This window comes from Myotis daubentonii, chromosome 2 (assembly GCF_963259705.1).
Source record: "Myotis daubentonii chromosome 2, mMyoDau2.1, whole genome shotgun sequence".
Lineage (NCBI taxonomy): Eukaryota > Metazoa > Chordata > Mammalia > Chiroptera > Vespertilionidae > Myotis > Myotis daubentonii.
In genome coordinates this window covers 1704392-1726000 of record NC_081841.1, presented here as the reverse complement: position 1 = coordinate 1726000, position 21609 = coordinate 1704392, and the positions used below count along the sequence as shown (strand labels likewise).

The window sequence follows — 21609 nt, the reverse complement described above, 5'->3', positions numbered from 1 at the left end:
TCACTAGTATAGATACCAATGACAGGCCCTGGCTGGGGGGCTCAGTTGGTTTGAGTGCCGTGCCCACACGCCAAGGTTGCAGGTTCCATCCCCAGTCAGGGCACATACAAGAACCAACCAACGATGCATAAATGAGTGAAACAACACATCGATGTCTCTTTCTCCAAAAAAGACAATAGCAAATGCCTCCATTCTCACCGTTTTGGGAAAAAGTACAATCCTGTCTCTCTCTAGTAGCCACTTCCTGCCTTTCTAGACACAGGCCACGGGCCAGGCTCTGGGTGGGGGGCCTCTATGACAAACAGAACAACGCCACCCAGACGTCCCTGTACCTGTGTGTGGGGGAGGGAAGGGACCGGCGAGGTGGTGCCATAGGACAATCACTTAAAAGAGCCCTGGTTACGGCCACACCCAAGTTCCAGGCGTAAGCAATCTCCCCAAATCCCCGACGGAGCCCACCGGTGCATTCACACTCGTGCAAGCTGGTGGGGGAGCTCACCCGTCTTTCACAAAAGCCCTGGAAAAACGTGCACCTTTGACGTGGGGATGATCCCAAATCCTCCCAGAGGCCGCAGGACACGGAGCAAATGGCTCGGTTTCCTCGTGAAGCAGCCTCAGGCGAGAGGAAACGGCCGGGCTCCGGGGAGGGCTGAGCTCCGTGCTGACAGGCGGGACGGAGGGGGCGCTGGCAGGATCAGGGAGCCGCCACCTGCCTGTCCTCGCGGGCGGGGCCCCTCCTTCCTCCGGACGTTCCTTTCCGGGGCTCCTGGCGCTCCGGGGGGGGGGGGGGGTCGCTGCGAGTGCCAGGGCGCAGAGCGACGGGCGATGGTGAGGACCTCGGCGAGGCGACCCAGCCAGGGCTGCTGTCCCTGCTCAGCTGTGACGCTGCTGCTTCAGCCATCGCCGCGGCTTCCAGAACGTGCCGCGCAGGCTCTCTGTAGCCAAAGCCGCAGCCGCCCTGGGAGCCGGGCTCCCCACGGCAGGAGGGCGAGCGCGGCCACGTGCCTCCTATCTCCCTGGCACGGAGCAAGGGCCCGAGGGTCACCCGGCCCATCCCCACTGGCTGCCCCCTGCTGGGCATGCGGGGGGGGGCCCTCCCTTCCCCCACCCCCAGAAGCACACACCTCGGGGACCGCTGATCCCGGTGCCCAGCTCCTGCCAACGGGAGGGGCCGGAGGCTGGGGGGCCCAGAGGCGAGCACAGGCCACACGGAGGTAGGGGGGTGGGGGGGCATTCTCGTGAGGTGGCGACGGCCGGCCCTGGAGCAGTGAGCACCCCTTTCTACTCGAGGGTGCGCGCAGTGTCGTGACCAAAACCCGGCCGTGTTTGGGCCAGAAAACCCAACTGCCTCCACCCAGGGGCCCCCAGAGGCAGACGGGGGTGGGGGCTCCGTGCACCGGTGCTTCCCCGTGAGCAGCAGGTGGGAGCCCCTCACGGGGGCCAAGAATCGTCCCAAACTGCCAGGCGGAGACGCCAGCCCAGACGGGAGTCACGCACGGACGTCTCCCTCTGCGAGGCCTGCTGTTCCAGCGGCTCAGCCACTGCGCCCCACGCACGTCCCCTCCTCGCTCACACATCCCTACGCACGCCATCCCGCACAGCCAAGGCCACCCCCGCCACCCCAGACAGCAGGACGGGCAGCGGGCCCACGCCACCCCCAATTTCTCCACCCCCGTGGGAGTAAGGCCCACGGTCCACATGTGGGTCAGAACCGGCCCGGCCCTGCCCTGTGCGGTGACGGGGCAGCTCCTGCCCACGGGCTGGGGACATCGGGCGAACACTGGTCACCGAGGGGGTGCCTGGGAAGTGACCCCAGCAGGACCGCGTGAAGGGCAGCCCCAGAGACAGAGGGTCAGGGAGACAGGCTGGGGAGAGGACGGCGAGGACCTCAGGCCCGTGGGGGAGAGTCACTGGCGTGTCACACGCCTGAAAGCAGTGGCCGCGAAGGAACAAACACCCCCCCAACCCCCCACCGTCCACGTCTGTTCTCAGAGGGAGGCCCCGCGCCGCCAGCCAGGCTCACCCAGCCCCGGGAGCGCCCGGGGTGGGGACAGGCCAGCGCAGACCCACGGGAGGGAGGGCACCGGCGGGCAGAGCCACGGCCACGGAGACCAGCTGCGCATTTCGATGCGAAAACCAACAACACGTTTCCTTAGCAGCCAGGAACCAGCGAAATGAAACGAAACCAGAAATGCCGCCCCTTCCAGCATCTCCTCCGAGACCCTCGGACGCTCGGTGACACGCGGCCAACGGGGCATCGGTGCCGGGTCTGAACGGAGCACTCTCACCTCGGGAACCGCCCGGCCGAGGACGGCAGTGGATGAAGCCTTTCTAAGCCCTTCCCCCGTGTGGGGTGACCGCTGCTCCCCGTGTCCCCCCGCCCGCCCGGAGCTCCCTCGGGGGGATCTGGCCCGGCCCCGGGCTTAGTGCGGTCACACAGACCCTCAACCCAGGCTCGCTTCCTAAGGAACGTCTCAACCAGCACGTTTTTTTACAATTTCAGAGCATCCACGTCTCGGGCGGACGAGCTGCTGGGCCGGCGGGAAGCGGCGTGGGTCGGCCTACCTTGTTGTAATAGTGCACCTGCACCGTGTGCCACCGCCCGTCACTCACGCCCCCGGGCACCTGCGGGGCCACCGTGGTCGTGGTCTCACCTGGGGGAGGGGGGGAGAAAACAGGTCAGCGGCCACTGAGGCTGGAAGTCCGCCCGACGGTCCGGATACATGATCTTCCCTAACGACCAGGACCCCGTGTCTCCAGCTTGTAAACGTCTCCCACCCACACGGGCACCCCCTCGGCGAGCCTCAGGTCTGGGAAACGGCGCTGCGTTTCGGGGTTCCCACATTATAAATAATGCCGCAGCGGCCTGGCCGGCGTGGCTCAGTGGCTGAGTGTGACCCATGAACCAGGAGGTCAGGGTTCAATTCCCGGTCGGGGCGCACGCCCGGGTTGCGGGCTGGATCCCCAGTGTGGGGCGTGCAGGAGGCAGCCGATCGATGATTCTCTCTCGTCATGGATGCTTCTCTCTCTCTCTCCCTCTCCCTTCCTCTCTGACATCAATAAAAACATATTAAAAAAATAATAAGGCTGCAGTGAACGTGTCTGTGGGCCGGGACTCGCGCACAGGGCGGATCGCACACGGAGCTGGGGTCCACCGGGCGGCCGCGGCGAGGGCGCTCCCCACGGGGCCTACCTGCCGAGAAGGTGAGCTGCACCTGCTCGCCCACCACCTCCAGGGCGATGAAGTCGTGCTTCTCGTTGAAGCGGCCGTTGTAGAGCAGCAGGGCGTTCCTCTCCCGCGTGGCGAACCTGCGGGCCCAGGGGGGCAGGTCACGCGGGGGCACGTCACGCGGGGGCAGGTCACACGGGGGCAGGTCACGCGGGGGCAGGTCACGTGGGGGCAGGTCACGCGGGGGCAGGTCACGTGGGGGCACGTCACGCAGGGGCAGGTCACGCGCGGGCACATCATGCGGGGGCAGGTCACGCGGGGGCACGTCACGCGGGGGCAGGTCACGCGCGGGCAGGTCACGCGGGGGCAGGTCACGCGGGGGCAGGTCACGCGCGGGCACGTCACGCGGGGGCAGGTCACGCGCCGGCTGAGCCCCGGCAGACGGGGCGGACCGGAGGGCGCGGCAAGGGCCGCCCGCGGGAACCACGGCCCCGCCACGGCTCTCATCGCGAGCTGACGGCCCACAGGACCTGACGAGAGCCACGCTCTCTCCGGGAGCAGCAGCCGATGCCACGGGGCCTGGCCGCCACGCCTGCGTACCCAGCAGGGGCTGCACCTGCACTAGCCCGTCTACAAGATGCCGCCGCCACTGTGCCCGCTGGAGATGAGGGAACAGAACAGGCAACGGCACCGTCCGCCACGGAAGTGGGTCTCCCCTAAGCAGCCAGGGCCCAGGGCTCCCCACCCCCGTCTCCACCGCCATCCGATGCGATGTCCCCAACTCATCTCATCTAACTTGTGCTCCCCACCCCATCCGCCCATCACGTCATCAGTGTCCTTCTAGAATGTTCCTTATTTATCTGTTGATAAGAACGCAGGGTCCTTCAGGGGAGGGAGTGTGACTCGCTCACTGCGGCACCCCGAGCCCACACGGGTCTGGGCCCAGAGGGCTGAGCAGCGGGAGCTGGCAAAGGGGGAGAAGGCGCGAGTGATTCGGGAGGACGGACAGACAGACGCTTCAAGAGAAGCACCCGCTAACTTGGACCAGATAACCAACCACTCAGGAGCCTCTCCAGGCGCTGAGGGCACCGCCCCGTCAGACCCGCGGGTCCCTGACTGAGGGGTCGGGGTGGGGTGGGGGTGGGGGTGGGGCTCAGGCCCAGGGAGTCGCCACCCCCCCCCCTTCACCCGGGCACAGAGCCCACGGAGCCTCCCGAGCCCGCGGGGCTGTTTCCTGAAGGAGCTGCGTCCCCGAGGGAGGTTGCGCGGGGACGGTCCTGCTTCCACCCAGGCCGGTCACCCCGCTGCCCCCCAGGACCCCGCCTGGCCCGCCTCCCGGGTCGGAAAAGCCACGGCTCCCGGCCAGACTGGGGAGCCACTTAGAATGCAGAGCTGATGACAAAGGAGAGAGAAAACGCCCGCTCAGCAAAGTGGGGGCCCTGGGGGCGGGGTGAGCCGGCAGAAAAGGGGGTGATTTGAGACTGAGACCCACTGGACACCAGGCTGGTTGCCCAGAATCTGGGATGTGCTGGCCCCCCAGCTCTCGGGGGTCTCACGGTGTCGGTTTCTCCGCGGACCCCTGGGAGCTGCTCTCTGGAGGCCCCACGCGGAGGGCACTCAGGGCAGCTCTGTCCTCGCTGCAGACGGGGCTCACGAAGGGGCCCGGGCCCAGGGGAGGGTCTCGGGTGCAAGCGAGAGGGAAGACGAGGAACAGAGAGGAGGCCTGGGCGGGGAGGGGCAGGAGAGAACAAGGCGGGGGCAGGGGGGGGCAGCCGGGAGCTCGCTGCTCGGAGGGGGGCACTTGGCAGACAGGACGGGAAAGAGGAGGAGCAGCACGAGAGTAACCCGGAAACCGCAGCCGCCCCGGTGCCCCGGCCCACCTGTCCCACGGCGCCCACCTGTCCCACGGCGCCCACCTGTCCCACGGCGCCCACCTGTCCCACGGCGCCCACCTGTCCCTCAGCGCCCACCTGTCCCACGGCGCCCCTCGGCCCTGCCCCCTGGCCCTGCCCCCGAGCAGCCACCCTCCAAAGCACTGCTGTTCTTCCGTCCAAATACGGAGATTCTGCTTTGAGGTCGTTCCCTACAAAACGCTGATTTGCCCAGCCGGTGTGGCTCAGTGGTTGAGCGCTGACCTATGAACCAGGAGGTCAGGATTCGATTCCCGGTCAGGGCACATGCCTGGGCTGTGGGGCGTGCAGGAGGCAGCCGGTCCATGACACTTTCTCATCATTGATGTTTCTGTCTCCCTCTCCCTTTCCCTCTCTGAAATCAATTAAAAAATATATATATATTTTTAAAACTGATTTTACGATGGCCCTGGCGTCCGAGCCATCATCACGTGTCCTGGAAATTGTCCATCAATTGCCATCAAGTGGACAGAACGGGTCACGTGCACGTGCAGTTTCACATTTATTTCCAGTCGCTCTGAACCTGGAGCTAGCGGACTTCCTTGTCTGTTTCCGGCAGGCTCGCCCTGGGCCTGCCCGCCTCCGGCCCTGGGGCTTCTGGCCCGTCCCCTTTTAGGTGGGACAGCGAGCCTGGGTGCCTGGGGTGAGGGGAACAGGACGGCGCTCCCCTGAGGACGGCACGGACAGACGGCCGGACCTCGGCACGGTGACAGGACAGGCAGGCTCCCCCTCCGGCGCCTGCAGCAGAACCCCAGCCAGGGACCCATGTGGTCACTAAAATGAAGGTTTCAGAAGGACAGGCCTCGGCCTCCCACACGTCAGCACAGACCAACGACCCGGCAACCAGGACGAAGGTCAGGCCAGGAGGCCTGGAGGGACTCCCGCTCTGGACAACGCACGTGAGGACGGGTCTAGAGCGAGAAGGTCGAGCCACAGCAGGAAACCTGCCAACAAGCCGGGCCCCCTGGCACTCATGTGCCCGCCAGGACCTTTGCAGACGGGCAGGGAGGAGGGTGGCCTGGCCCGCAAGCCAGGACGTCAGAGGCAGGAGCCGGAGGGCTAGCGGGCAGTCACCAGGCCGTCCGCAGGGCTGGAATGCAGCGTGGCCTGGCCGGGGTCAGGGGGGCTTCCCGAAGGAAGCGGAGGGGGGTGGGGGAGGAAACAGCCTGACGAGGCTGGACAGTCCGGAGAACACAGGAGGCGAGGCGGCTCAGTCCCAGACGCAGGGTCCAGGGTCGGGGGTCAGAGGTCAGACCACAGAGGGCCCCGTGCACCTTTAAGGGTTGGGCTTTGCCCGGCCGGTGTGGCTCAGTGGTTGAGCATCGACCTATGAACCAGGAGGTCAGGGTTCGATTCCCAGTCAGGGCACAGGCCCAGGTTGCGGGCTCCATCCCCAGTGTGAGGCGTGCAGGAGGCAGCCGATCCATGATTCTCTCTCTCTCCCTCTCCCTTCCTCTCTGAAATAATTTTTTAAAGAAGTTTGGGCTGCGCCCGGGCCCGCAGGAGTGTGGACAGGGACCGGCCTCTCAGGCTGAGAGCAGAGCCTGACACACCAGGGTCACCAGGGAGAGAGGACGGCGGGAGCCCAGGTGCTGGGTCTCGGAAGGAGCGAAGTGGCCGGATGCGGGAGACGCGAGGTCGAGGGACTCGCGGGGCCTGACTGAGCGGGAGGGGCAGGGGCGGGAAGTGGCAGAGACTGAAACGGGTCCCCAGGATCTGCAGAGTGTGGGGCACAGGGGGACGTCCACAGGGAGACACCCACGGGCTGGAGCAGGGCGTTTCGGCGCCCCACCTGCAGATGCGGGCTCACGGGGGCAGACGGTGCGGCCCACCTGCCTCTCGTCGGCCGCCTCTGAGCTCCGTCTGCGCCGCCGGGAGCCGCCTCCTCCTGGCCCGGCTGGCGGGGTCTCTCCCGCCCGAGGTGAGGGCCCCCAGGGACATTCCTGACTCACTCTGCGGCCCAGGCACCCCTCATGTGGCAGGCACCCTACACCCACGTGCTGTGCGGACTGACCACCCAAGCCGCGTGACCCTCAGGGGCACGAGCCCTGTCCCGTCCCCCAGGACACCACCCACAGGTGCCGGAGTCGGCCCACATGCCTGGCTCGGTGGGTTTCGGGGTGATGTGGCGTACCCCGCCGCTCACCCAGGGGCCCAGGCCTGGCTCGCTGACGATTCGCACCAGCATTCTATGGGGCCTGTTGGACTCCCAGGAGGGGAGCCTGCTCCATCCAGAGGGCGGCAGCCAGGGAGAGCGGGGTCCAGGTGCCCACCCAGAGGCCACAGGACACGGCGTTCCTACCCCAGGACCGTGTCCCCCACGGGGCCCGGGAGACAGTGGCGCAAACAACCAAATACTCTGCTCTGCTACGTCAAACCTGACGGGAACCTTTAGAGTGGGCAAGAGCTTTGCACACGTCCAATCAAATCTAAACCCTCCGGGGGGCACACTAGGGAGCAGCGCACAGGGGGCCTGCGTCCCGTGTGGCCGTTAGGGAAGCAGTGAGGGGGCGGGCAGCCCCGGTCCCGGCGCGTGGGGGCAAAGCAGGGAGCCACGCGGAGTCCACCCGATGCCGAGCCCGCGGGTCCCTGCTCCCTGCTCCCTGGGCCACCGGGATGTCAGGGCCCCGAGCGCGGCCGCCAGCAGGACCAGACCCGCCAGGGCCGCTTCCCGAGGGTGAGCGCAGCCACACGGCCCGCACCGGCCGCCGGGGGGACTGCTAACGCTTGACCCAGGAGCCCCACCTTCTCAGCCTGCTGGGCCCTAACAAGAAGCAGCGGCCGCCGGCCAGCGCTGGGCCCGCGACTCTCACAGGCCACAGCTGGGGATGTGTTATCTAGCGGGACGCCGACGGGGACACGTCCCACGGGGGGACACATCCTGTGGGGACGCGTCCTGTGGGGGACATGTCCTGTGGGGGACACATCCTGCGGGGACACGTCTTGCAGGGGGACACGTCCCGCGGGGGGACACGTCCCGCAGGGGGACACATCCTGCGGGGACACGTCTTGCGGGGGGACACATCCTGTGGGGACACATCCAGCGGGGGGGGGGGGGGGGGAGGGGGCACATCCTATGGGGGACACATCCTGTGGGGGACACGTCCTGCGCGGGGGGACACATCCTGTGGGGGGGGGCACGTCCTGCGGGGGACACATCCTGTGGGGGGACACATCCTGCGGGGACACGTCCTGCAGGGGGACACATCCCGTGGGGGGGGGCACGTCCCGGGGGACACACTCACGTGAGCGAGACGCGGAAGTGGAAGCGCTGCCGGAGGCCGCGGAAGGTGACGAAGGACCGGGGCGGGAAGCTGCGGGCGGCCACCTCGCAGTGGGGCCTCTCGAAGCCGCCGGGCGGGCACACGCAGTGGAAGCCGCCGATGAGCAGGTTCACGCAGGTGCCCCCGTTCTTGCACACGCCGCGGGCGCAGCGGCCCGAGCGCACGTTCACCTCGCAGCGGTCACCTGCGGGCGGGACAGGGGCGGGGTCACGCGGCCGCCGAGGAGGCGCACGCCTCCCACCCCACGGATCCCGCGGCCGAGAGCGCCCCGGCGGCGAGGCTCCCGGGGCAGAGCAGGGTCGGTGGCTGTCCCTGTGCCCTTCTCGTCGGCACCACGGCCCAGCTCCGGGGGGCGATGTAAGGATGGGGCAGCGGGTTCCCATGAGCACCCCGGAGCGTGTGAGGGGGCTGAGTCACACAGCCCTGAGGTCCCCGCTCTGGGCCAGGCAGGGAAATGAGCAGCATTAACCCTTCTCAGCATCAATCTGTTCTGATCGCCCCTAACCACTTGCCTGCCCGCCCATCGCCCCTAACTGCTCACTGCCTGCCTGGTCTGTCCCTAACCACTCTGCCTGCCTGCCTGCCTGCCTGATCGCCCCTAACCCCTCTGCCTGCCTGATCACCCCTAACCCCTCTGCCTGCCTGCCTGATGGCCCCTAACCACTCTGCCTGCCTGATCACCCCTAACCACTCACCTGCCAGTCTGATCGCCCCTAACCACTCTGCCTGCCTGCCTGATCGCCCCTAAGCCCTCTGCCTGTCTGCTTGATCGCCCCTAACCACTCACCTGCCTGCCTGATCGCCCCTAACCCCTCTGCCTGTCTGCTTGATCGCCCCTAACCCCTCTGCCTGCCTGATCACCCCTAACCACTCTGCCTGCCTGATCGCCCCTAACCACTCTGCCTGCCTGATCACCCCTAACCACTCTGCCTGCCTGATCGCCCTTAACCACCTCTGACTCAGCTCCAGCCACAGTGGCTTTGTCCGGAAGGATGTCCGGAATGACATCCAGCTGCCCAGTCTAATTAGCATATTGCGCTTTTACTATTACAGATAACTGCTCACCATTGTCCTGGGAGCTCTAAGAAAACCTCCCTTGAGAAATTTCCTGAAGGGCTGAGCCAGAGGACACACACGGTTCGTTTTGATATTTCCAAGCTGCTGCCCCAAAGACGCACAAACTCACACGCCTCACCAACACCGGGGTCCCCCGAGAAACATTCTCGAAGGCGACTGCTCCCATGCATTTCTGAGGCTCCGCATCTCTCTGCGTTTCCCTGGCAACCCCGTTTCCGATTCTTTGAACTGCCCCACGGTTCCTGTGCTCATTGCTCTGACTGTCTGACACACGTATCCACTCTCTCCCTGCACTCACACCCTCCTGCACACTCTGGGTCACACCTACGTACACACTTAGGCAAACCCTCACCCACACACGTTCACCCCTCACGCATTCGCACACACACTGACCGGCGCTCCCAGCCCATTCCCCGGGGAGCCGCGGCCTCATGGTCTCGGTATTAACTCTAAATGCTTAGCTTAAGGCGCTGATGTCCTTCGGACACTTCAAGTTCTCTAATCTCGACTGGAGAACATCTGTGACATGCAGGAGTGTTTGCTGGGCGTGTCGGGGGCGAGTGCAGTGTTCTGGAATAATACAGCCTCCGTGAAAGGACGGGGTGGGGCGTGCTCCCCCGACCGCGACGGCAAACAAAGGAGGGAGCACAGCCCTTCCCGCGCGCCCCGCCCTGAACCTGCCACCTGGCCCTGGTCCAGAGGGGCCCACGTTTACCCGGGGACCGAGCAGCCCACGCTGGGCTGGCCGGCCACTCCCCGCGCACCCACCCTCGGAGCCTGGCTCATGAGGCCTCCACCGTGTCCTCTAAAGGGTCACCTGGCACCACGGCCCAGAGAAAGGCCCCGTGAGCCAGCCCTTCGCGTGTGAAGACCGGATCTGCCTTTGCTGCGGCGTCCCTGCTTCCAAACGCCGTTTTCCGGGGCCGCGGAGAGACCTCACTCTCCGGGCCCCCCTGTGACCGGAGGGGGGTGAGTAAAGGGGGGCCCATCCTGCCACAGCCACGCAGGGCCCCTGCTCTCCCGCCTGCAGGTCCCCCGCTGCCTCTACACCCCACTGTCCAGTGCAAAGGGCTGAGCACCTGCAGACCCTGCACCCCAAGTCAGCGGCAGGAGCACCCAGTCTCCGTGGGGCTGCGCCTGTTTGACTGCGAAGCATTTATCTGCATCTCTGGTCCAGAGGGCAGTGGTGCCCTGGCTGCTGTTGAAAATACAACAAACTGGTGGTTTAAAGCAACAGAAGCAAATTCTCTCCTGTCTGCAGCCAGGAGCCCAGCATCCAGGAGTGGGCGGGGCCAGCTCCCTCTGTGGGCTCCAGGGCGGGTCCCTCCTGCCCCTCCCAGCCCCTGGGCACCAGCACTCCTCTGCTGGGCTGGGCTCGAAGCTGCATCACTCGGGCCTCTGCTGGGTCCTCACACTGAATCTCCAACCACCCTCTCCTCTCCTCTCCCTCAGGACACCGGTCACTGATTGTGGGATGGTTTCATCGTGACAGGCTTAAGGAATTAGGTCTGGAAAGACCCTACTTTCAAAAGAGGTCACATTCTGAGGTTCTGGACACAGATTTGGGGAGACATCGCTCAGCCCACTCCCGCGGCCCCCTGTGCTGGTCCTAAGAGCACATCGTGGTTCCTGTTGGCGTCTGCAAACTGTGACCTGAGGCTACGCAGCATGGAGCCTGTGGGGCCGCACACGGGATCTGGGGTCCCCACCAGGCGCTGGGCTCTCTGCCCTGGGAGGCTCTGCCCCACCCTTTCCGCTGGGCCAGGCCTGGGCCCCACATCCCATCACCCACCCACTTCTCCCCTCGTTGCCTCCTCTGCAGCCCAGACCTCAAACCTGACCTTCCCCTCACCACACCTGCTCCCGTGGGGACCCTACCTGGGGGAAGGCCCACCATCTACCCGGCGTGGAAGCCAGGAGACCCAGGGCCCCGCCCACTGCCCTTCTCCCTTCGCCCACCAGTGCCATCCCAGAGCCCCGGTCACCCGTCTGCACGGCCACCCGCACCTGGGTTACCCTCTGCACAACACACACCCTCCTCAGGGGCCCTGCACCCACGCCAGCTGCCCCCCACCTTCCACACCCACGGGCTCGCCAGTAACCGGGAGAGGGCTGGACAGGATGCTGCCCGGGCCACGCCCTGGCTCAGGATCCAGCCCTCCGCCTCTGGGCCTGGCCCTCCGCCACCTGCCCAGCCCGTCTGCACGCGCCCACCTTGCACACGGGCCACGAGGTCTGCCGGGCAGTTGGGGACCCCACAGGCTAATGAGGGAGGCCCAGCACATGTTCAGTGGGTCATCACCACCATCAGTGACAGCCAGGGGGACCACCTCCCGGCCGGCCGCCCGGCACCCGGGGTGGCTTCCCTGCCCACCAGCCTGACGGGTCCAGGTGCCCAGGACAGACTCTGATGAGCCAGAACCGCCCCTCTGCAGTGCCAGTCCCGGCTCCAGGGCCACGCAGGGGGCACAACTGTCCCTGCACGTGTGTCCCAGGCTCTGGGGCGGGGCACGGTCTGGCTGGGCCAAGCCCAGGACGATGGAGCACTCAGTGAGTGCCTAAGGAACCCCTCCCCCCCCCCCCCCCCGTCAGGCCTCGAGGGGCGCCGGGGAGCGCCCAGCACCCCGCGGGTCCTCGCCAGCGCCTGTGATGAGGTCACACGGGCCAGGATTTCCCCAATTCCAAGCCAGTGACGAACGCGGGCAAAATTATAACAGCGACACAATGCGTGCGCTTGATGCAGAGCGGGAATGTGCTGATGCAACGGATGAGGAATTCTGCACCAAACACGGCCTTTTCATGAAGGGTGAGAACTCAGCACTTGGGTTGCAGGTGAGCTGGGTCGCCCAGAGCGGTCCTCCCCTCTGGTTTCAGAACCTTCCTTCAGGCCCGGGGGCCCCTGGAGCCGGTGGAGGGGGGGCGGCGCTGAGCAGGGTCTCCTGCAGAGTCCACGCTGGGGCTCCCCGCGGCGCCCACCCCGCTTTGTCTAAGCTGTACATTAACCCAACCATGTTTTCCTTCGTGTGATATTTTACGCGGCGCTAGCAAGTCCCGACAGCCAGCACCGGGGGGGGGGGGGGGGGGGGGGGGGGTGGTCGGCAGGGAGGCGCGGATTTATAGCCGGCGCCCATTTCCATGGCGGGCACTACCCCTCCTCCTCCTCCACCCCCCCACCGCCGCCCTCACTCCCACCACCATCCCCAGCACGGCCAGGGTCAAGCTGCTGTGGGCGTCACTGAGCACGGAGTTGGAAAGAGATGGGATACGATGGATTGTTATTCTTTTTTCTTTTTTTTATTGACTTCAGAGAGGAAGGGAGTGAAAGGGAGAGAGAGAAATGCCAATGATGAGAGAGAACCATGGATCGGCCGCCTCCTGCACGCCCCACACTGGGGATCGAGCCCACAACCCGGGCCTGTGCCCTGACCGGGAATCGAACCCTGACCTCCTGGTTCACAGGCCCATGCTCAGCCCCTGAGCCCCACCGGCCGGGCCAGCTTGTCATTCTTAGAGCCATCTGGCCGTAGGAAAATTGGGTCACGTCTGGGGCACCCGCATCCATAGCTGTTGTGTGGCTCTCAGAAGACACTAGTTTAACGAAATGCACGTCCTCAGAGGTGCGTGCTGCCAGGGCTTAACGCGATCTTTTCTCGGGACCCTCGTTTTCTAAACACACGTGGGCTTCTCACGTCCGGCATCTGCTTGGAGGCAAAAGCCTGCCCGGAGTCATGCTCAACCTGGAGGAAAACCCCTGCAGAAGCGCCCCCCTCCCCCCCATTACGGCAGGCCCCACCCCCACGCCAGATCGGGTTCACCCGGGCAAGCCGATAGCCTCGCTGAATAATGCAGCCGCCGCCCCCCCGCCCTGGGGATGACAGACAGGCCTGCAAACGCAGAGCCCCCACAGAAAATGTGACCCCCCCCAAAAAACACTCTCAACTACAAAACCGAAGCTCCCAGGAGCCAGGGCCCCAAGGCCCCCCAGTCCCCCTCACTGGCCGCCTGTCCCACACCCGCTTGGCACGGGGGGGGGGGGGGGGGTGAGGGGCCCTGCCCGACTGCCCAGGGGCCCCAGGCCACGGTGTCAGGGCCGCAGACCCTCAGTTTTAGGAGCTGAGTCCCTGGAGAAGACCCCCGCCCCCATCCCACCCCAGGGCTAAGCCCAGGGCTCACCTGGGGGCTCACCTGCGGGCAGCTGCTGAGAGCGCGGGCGCCATGGAGCACAGGGCCCAGCCCCACGGGGCGAGTTGCCGCAGATCCTCCCAGCGCCCCGTGCGGGAACTCTTGCACCCCCACCTTAGAGACCAGGAAGCAGGCCGGCACAGCGTACAAAACCCCGTGTTTGGTTTTTAACAAAAGAAAAGTCTCTAAAGATCAAGGAAGTGGGATGGAAGCGCGGTGCTGGGGCAGCCTCGGAGCTGGGCTGGCAGGTGCGTGTGTGGGAGGTGGAGACAGACAAGAGAGAGGAGGGGTGCGGGGGGGGCACGGCCAGGCGGAGACCCCGGGCCAAGACCCGGGACTAGTAGAGCTGGACGGCCAGGGAGGGACAGCGGGCGGGGAAGGGGGGCAGGTTTGACGCCTCATCTTTTCCAGTAAAGACCTCGCCTTCCAGTCCGAATAACAGCCACGGGCAGAAAGGTGGGGCAGCCTGCAGTTCGGGTAGAAGCAGAGCTCAGGACTCGCAGAGGACAGAGGGCCGGCTCCGCCCAACGGGACCTGAAGGCCAGCCCGCCCCGCGGTGCCCAGTCCTCTCCCGGGAGGTGGAGCCTGGATGGGGGCCTCAGCGCCCCTTCCACCCCCACCCCCTGGCCACACACAGAGCACCACAGCCCGGGCAGAGGTGTCTGAGCGGGCTCCCGGCCAGGCCTCAGTTTCCCCAGGTGGACGTCCCTCCCTGACGGCAGGAGTTCCGTTTCCTGCCCTGGAAAATGAGCTCCCGGAGACAGGCATTGCCTCGCCGGAGCACCTGGCTCCTGGCCTTCGCTGTGATTCCCGGTGATCCCCGACTTCCGAGCCGGGAGGCCCCCCAATCCAGGGGGATGCTCCCCAGCCCCTCCCCTCCCCCAGGCCCTCACACCTCTCCTCTCCCTTTGTTTGCCTTTCTCACCTCCTGGTGAGGGCTCTGCCCTGAGCCTCCTCCATGCCCCAGCCCCCCTGAACCCCCACCTGCACCGCCCCCAGCCCCTCCCTGCCCCGCCCCCCTGCGGGCTTGTCCTGGGCTGGGCCTTCTCACGGTGACTTCATTCTTGTCTTTGGAGCAAATTCCCAGAACCCCAGACACACCCATTTTTTAAAATAAAAATAAAAATGCATCCCAGCAGGAAAGAAAGGCAGACCCGTGTACCTGCGGTTTGGCTGTTTGGACAGGAGTCAGCCACACACCTGGGGGCGGGACCGCGCCCCGAGTCAGCCCTGCACGCGGCCTCCGTGCTAAAGCCCGGCCCAGCCCCAGCCCCACTGGGCCCTTCCCCCCAGGAAAGGGCGCCCCCCACCCTCACGCTCACGGGGAGGGGGGTGCGGGGTGCAGAAAATAGCCCTAAGAGACCGTCCCCGTCTTCCGGACCCGGGAGGACTTGGGGGGCGGGAAAGACAGCCCGGGGCGGCAGGAAAGCTGCCAGGTGCGCCCCGAGGCGGGCGGGCGGCTCCCCCCCCCCCCCCGCGTTATCGGTCGGGGAACCGTGCCAACCCTCACAGGGCAACGTGTCCAGACGCAGCCGGAATGCTCGCTCGCACCTCCATCATCCGCGAGCAGCGGCCCAGCCTCCGGGTTCAAACCCCTTCCTGCCGCGGGAAAGAGCACGCAGGCTCGCATTCCTCTCACGCCCTCGCACCAGCCCTCCCTCCGCCCCAGCGCCCAGGTCTGGCCACGCGGCCCCCAGGCCCCGGCTCGGGAGAGCGACCAGGAGACACCCGTCCACCCACACAGGGACAGGGCTCCGGGGGCGCTGACCGGACAACCGGGCTGCCACTCTCGGAGGTCCCACTGTGCCTCCGAGAACACCCATCGGGGGCAGCCGGCCCCCTGGGTGCCCACGGCCAAGGCCTCGCTTACGCACTCCGGCCATGGACGTGTACGCAGTGCCAAGTGGGTGCGGGCCCGGACGGAGCCCCGGATGCCACCTCCCCCTCCCTGAGGCCTGAGGACAGGTGACCTCACCCTGCGGGGGCTTCCCAGGCCTGTTCCTTAGGGACCCGGACCTGGGCGTGTCCTGGGTTGCTGGGGCCCGAGGTAGTGACCAGGGTCCGCGGGAGAGGGAGGGGGCGAGTGGGCGCAGGCGCTGGGACCGCAGAAGCCGAGGATGAGCGAGGTGAGGATGGGGCTGCGAGCCAAGGCGTGCAGGCGGGGGCCTCCCGAAACCGGAAGGAGAGAACTCCCCCAGAACCTGGTGGGGGATGGGGGGGGGCGGCAAGGGAGTAACTGTGCTGTTTCGCCCCTGCTGGGGGCTCTGTCACAGCGGCTGCAGGACAGGCAGGAGGGGTGAACAGGCCGCCCACCTCTGCCCTCCTGGGCCCGAGGTCTGGCTCCGGCTGCAGAACCAGCCGCCTCCCACACTGGACACCGAGAGCCTGGCCGGCCACGGGGTCTGTCTCCCCTCCCACACGCAGGGGGACGTCACCAGGAGGCTTTGACGGTGTGATGTTGGGAGCCGGTCCATCCTTGCTGTTTCAAGGGACCTGGCATATATGGCATACTGTTCTTAATATGTTTGCTCACCTTCTTGGCACTATGTGTTTTAACCAAGGTCACCTCTCTGAGAAAGGTTGTTTCCCCAGGTAGGGATTTTCCCCTGAAGTTAGGGAGGGAATAAAACTCCTTAACTAAGTGCCAGGCGGGTAGTTAATCACTTTAACTACGAACAATCATGCTTAAGCTGCATAATCTTTACTCCCTGGAATGGAGATAAGAAACGCCCTAACCTTTGGAATAGAGATTGATAGGATTGGAATCAACTGGTATAAATACAGATGTAACAAGACAACAGGACACAGAACCTAGACTCAGAACCTACACAGAACCTAGAGACAGAACCTAGACACAGAACCTACACAGAACCTAGACACAGAACTTCGCTGGAGAGAACATGGCAAAAGATCCTGGACAGAAACTGGCCACAGAACCTAGCGAGAGAACCTGGCTGAAGAACCTAGAGACAGAACCTGGCTACAGAACCTGGATAGAACATGGCAAGAGAACCTGACTAGAACCTGGTGACTGAACCTGGCTGGAGAACCTGGACAGAACCTGGCTGGAGAACCTAACCAGAACTTCGCTGGAGATCCAGACCAGAACTTGGCTGGAGATCCTGGCTAGAGATCCTGGCTAGGCTGCTGATCAACTGAACGCTGTCTCTGTGTCATTCCTTCTTCGCCGACTCCGTCCACACCTTTGGGGACCCCTGGACCTGCTGGGGTTGGACCCCAGCAGTGTGAGGCATGTCTTTGGGCCCGGCCAGCGTGGCTCAGTGGCTGAGCGTTGACCCATGAACCTGGAGGTCATGGTTTGATTCCCGGTCAGGGCACAGGCCTGGGCTGTGGGCCCGATCCCCAGTGGGGGGCGTGCAGGGGGGCAGCCGGTCTGTGATTCTCTCTCATCACTGACGTCTCTCTCTCCCTCTCCCTTCCCCTTACTCTCTGAAATCAATAAAAATGTTTTTTAAAAACAATGACAAACGGGACCGTGGGCCGGGACGCCTCGGGCCCCTCCGCGGCCCCAGCGGACGAGGACGGGCGTGCTCTCCCGAGCTGCCTCCCCACCAGCGCCGGCGTCTGTGTCAGCAGCACAGGAAGCCGCCCGCGCGCCAGGCCGGCTCGCTTCCCGGGAGCCGTAACCGAAGCCGGGCGACGACAGCGCCGCTTTCACCGGGAAGAAATGAGCTCCATTATCTCCACGGAGGAGCGCGGGCTTCAAAGGGGGAGGAAGCGAGAGGAAGCGGACGGTGCGGCCGTCAGCCCGAGCCGGCCTGTCTGCAGGGAAGCGCAGGGTCACCTTAGAGCCCGCGGCGTCCAGAGGCCCGGCCCCGCCCAGCCCGCCGCTTCCGGGCGACCCTGGCGATGACACGCGGGGCCGGTTCCCGGCCATTATTTTTCTAGAAATGACTCTTGTGATGAAAACAAAATTTTGAGAACTTGGGACGTTTTCAACAGGCCAACCCCTCCTGGGCAGGGACCCAGGGGCCCCCAGGTCCCTCGTGGCCTCGGCTTACCCTGGGCCTCTCGAACCCCAGCCTGCTGCTGTGGCCCACGAGGCAGGGCTGGGCTCCTCGACCACATCAGACCCCAGCCTAGGCTTCCGCCCGAGTGTGGGGGTGCCGGAGGGGTCCCCCACCAGGTCCCCGCAGACACGTCTCGCCCAGGGAAAGGGCCGATCGCACAGCAACCCTGGGGGCCCACCGGCGGGGCAGGGGCAGGTATGGCGTGTGCACTGGCCGGGCATACAGCAGGGACTCAATGAAGACTCACAGAGTGAGTGAGCGGTCACTCCCGGGAGGGTAGCGGGCCTTTTCTGGGGGGCGTGGGGCCACAGCACCTGGACAGAGGCCGAGAGGCCAGCCCCACGCCACGAAGCAGGAAGGAGAGGGAGGGACAGACACCTCCCGCAAGGGGACCTCCTCGGAGCACGGTGCCGCTAAGACTCGGGGGGCAGGGGTCCAGGTCACCTGGGCAGAACCGGAGCCCCTCCCACCCCGAGAACTCAGGAGGGAGGAAGGGGCCGGGGCCGCCCACCAGGAGCCCCCGTGCAGCCAGCTCAGGATCAGCACCCAGTGAGGGGGACGGGCAGAGCCTTCCGGACCCGGGAGGACAGGACAGCCGGCCACCGCCGGGCGGGGCGGGAGGACACGGGGCAGGCAACCGAGGGCCTCTGCCGCCGCTCGGCCGTTCCCACCGCTGGTGAGGGGCCACGCAGGTGCAGAGGCGGCAGGCCGGGGCGCACGCCCCTCCCCGGCGGCGCCTCCTCCTGCCAGGCCAGCCGCCCACAGCGTCACTCTCTCTTCCTGCTCAGAAACGCCCGCTAATCCCGAGCCGTCTCAGCTCGGTAAACCCGGGCCGCGTCCGCCCGGCAGGCCCCGAGTCCACAGCTGTTTACACCGAACACATACGCTCGAACAGCAGAGCTCTGCCGTCGGGTGGATGCAGCCCCGCCCGGTCCCCCGCTCTCCAGACAGCCCGTGGGCCCGCAAACTGGTTCTGCCGGCGGCCGTCACTTATGTGCCGCGAGGCCAGCCCAGAGCAGGGCCCGCCACGGCCGCGTGGGCTGCCGCCGGAGCGGTCCCCCGCGTCTGAGTCAGGACGCCCGGAGCGGAGGGCGTGCTCCCGGCAGAGCGCCTGAGTCATCGCCACAGACAACGAGGCGTGGAAGCAGGGCTCTCCTTCCAGGCCTGGGACCGACGGCTCCCGCTTTCCACCCAGGCGCGCCGCTCACAGCCACCCATCCACCAGGCGCCCACAGCCGCCCGCCCACTGGGCGCCCACAGCCGCCCGCCCACCGGGCGCCCACAGCCACCCGCCCACCGGGTGCCCACAGCCACCTGCCCACCGGGCGTGGCGAAGGGCTCTAAATGGGAGCCACTGCCCAGGAGCCCCGAGGCCTGCGGTGTCTCCCCCGGGGACTCTGCTCCTAGGAGGGTGACTGACGTCGCGGGCCAATTGGGACCTCAGAGCTCGAGTCAGGAAGTCATTGCAAGGTTCACGGGCCGACCCCCGGCCCAGCATCCGTCTGTCTCCACAGGAGGAAGTCGGACAGAGGGAAACCCCAGAACGTGGGGGCTGGGAGCCAAGCACAGGTGCCCGGTCCCCCATGGCCCGCACCCCCGGCCCCTACGGCCCGCACCCCCTGCGCCCCCGGGACGCACACCCTGCCCCCACGGCCTGTACCCCCTGCGCCCCCAGGACGCACCCCTGCCCCCGGGACGCACCCCCGGCCCCTACGGCCTGCACCCCCTGTGCCCCCGGGACACACCCCTGGCCCCTATGGCCCGCAACCCCTGTGCCCCCGGGAGACACCCCCGTCCCCCAGGGCCCGCACCCCCTGCCCCCACGGCCTGCACCCCCTGCGCCCACACGGCCTGCACCCCCTGCACCCCTGGGACGCACACCCTGCCCCCACGGCCTGCACCTCCTGCGCCCCCGGGACGCACCCCTGTCCCCGGGACGCACCCCTGGCCCCACGGCCTGCACTCCCTGCGCCCACACGGCCCGCACCCCCTGCACCCCTGGGACGCACACCCTGCCCCCACGGCCTGCACCCCCTGCGCCCCCGGGACGCACCCGTCCCCGGGACGCACCCCCGGCCCCCAGGGCCCGCACCCCTGCCCCCGGGATGCACCCCTGCCCCTACGGCCCGCACCCCCTGTGCCCCCGGGAGACACCCCCGGCCCCCAGGGCCCGCACCCCTGCCCCCAGGATGCACCCCTGCCCCTACGGCCCGCACCCCCTGTGCCCCCGGGAGACACCCCCGGCCCCCAGGGCCCGCACCCCTGCCCCCAGGATGCACCCCTGCCCCTACGGCCCGCACCCCCTGTGCCCCCGGGAGACACCCCCGGCCCCCAGGGCCCGCACCCCTGCCCCCGGGATGCACCCCTGCCCCTACGGCCCGCACCCCCTGTGCCCCCGGGAGACACCCCCGGCCCCCAGGGCCCGCACCCCTGCCCCCGGGGCGCACACCTACCCGTGAAGTCCTCCTGGCACTCGCAGGTATAGCCGCCCTCGCGGCTGTGGCAGCGGCCGTGGGCGCCGCAGGGGCTGGAGTAGCACAGGTCCACCTCGGTCTCGCAGTAGTCGCCCGTGAAGCCGGGCGGGCAGCGGCAGCGCAGCCCGTTGACGGGGTGGATGGGCCGGAAGAGCACGGACGCGGAGGCGACGAAGGGCGCGGAGGAGTCGAAGCGCAGCACCGACACGCACTTCATGTAGTTCTCGCAGGGCTCGCGCAGGCAGATGTTGTCGTCGAAGGGCAGCACGCGCTGGGTGGACACGGCGGTCAGCAGCGAGCGGTTCAGGTAGATCTGCTCCTGCAGGTCCTCCGAGGGGAAGAAGCGGCCGCGGCCGCCGCCGGGCAGCAGGGCGGAGAAGGTCACGTTCAGGATGCGGGCGCTGACGTCCGTGTCGTTCTGGACGTTGAAGACGAAGACGTCGTCCTTGCTGGTGGCCAGCACGGCGGCCACGCCCTCCACGAAGCGGGCCAGCAGCGGGGACAGGAACTGCTCCTGCGACATGTCCTCCAGGCGGACGGTGATGCTGTTGGTCAGCATGTCGTCGGTGATGATGGTCACCCGCAGGGTGCAGAGCGCCGTGACGCTGTGGACGCCGTCTGCGGACACAGGGGGCAGGTCACGCGATGCCCGTGGTGCCCGGCCCCGCCCGTGACCCCTCCTCTCCCTCCACCCTCGGCGTCCGAACGCTCAGCCCACCACGTCTGTCTGGCTCAGAAGCCCCCAGAGGACCCCCCCCGCACCGCTCAGCAGGGCACCCCGAGACCACCGGGGTCCAGCCCCTCTCTACCTCTGAAGCCCCCCACCCCCCACGCTTTGCTCCAGACACAAGCGGACCCTGAGCCCCAGTTTTGTGCCTCTGCGCCTGTTCCAACCGCCAGGAGCCCCTCCGGTCCCACCCAGGCCCCTGGCGAAGGCTGCTCTCCCTGCGTCTCTGGCCCCGCACAGGACACGCTCAGCGACGCTGCTCTGGACACACGCGCACCGGCCGCCCCACCTCAGCCACACGGCGAACTCGGCGCAGATCAAGGTTCTTAGGGTTCTGAGACAGAAAGGGCAGGACTCCGGGGGTACAGAGCTGAGCAACCATCGGTCTGAGTCCAGACTCAGAGGAGCTGTCCCAGGGCTGGTCCCAGGGGCTCCCCGTGATGGCGATGGGCCCCCGAGGCACGGCCTCCCCCGCCTCCCAGGCCTCCTCGACTGTGCCGAGGGGTCCGGGAAAGCCGGGCAAAGCCACATCCTCTGACTCTCAGACTCAGTGTCCCCGCAACCTGATCCGTCGCCTTCCCCTCCCTCAACGTGGCGCCCTGCCCGGCCCCCCGTTTCCATGGCGAAAAGCCCCCCTCCCCCCACTTGCAGCACAAAGCCTGTGCGGACAATGGGAAATGGAACGGCTCCAAAGTCACAGCACGCTCGGTGCGCCGTGTGGCCGCCCAGCGAAGCAGAGGGTCCGGCCGGTGCGG

At 66.8% G+C, this 21609-nt stretch overlaps 1 protein-coding gene across 3 annotated transcripts in view; it reads right to left on the bottom strand.

The window, feature by feature from the left end:
* The window catches only part of CELSR1 (cadherin EGF LAG seven-pass G-type receptor 1), a 98356-nt gene that overhangs the window by 42037 nt on the left and 34710 nt on the right, over positions 1 to 21609 (bottom strand). For 2 of the 3 annotated variants that reach the window (XM_059681373.1, XM_059681372.1), the window contains exons 2-5: positions 20107 to 20745; positions 8325 to 8547; positions 3194 to 3309; positions 2566 to 2654 (exon numbers count right to left, since the gene is read on the bottom strand). In XM_059681373.1, the coding sequence (XP_059537356.1) occupies positions 2566 to 2654; positions 3194 to 3309; positions 8325 to 8547; positions 20107 to 20745 (1067 nt within the window). The remainder of the gene's footprint in view (positions 1 to 2565; positions 2655 to 3193; positions 3310 to 8324; positions 8548 to 20106; positions 20746 to 21609) is intronic. The other variant, XM_059681371.1, reaches the window with a different exon arrangement.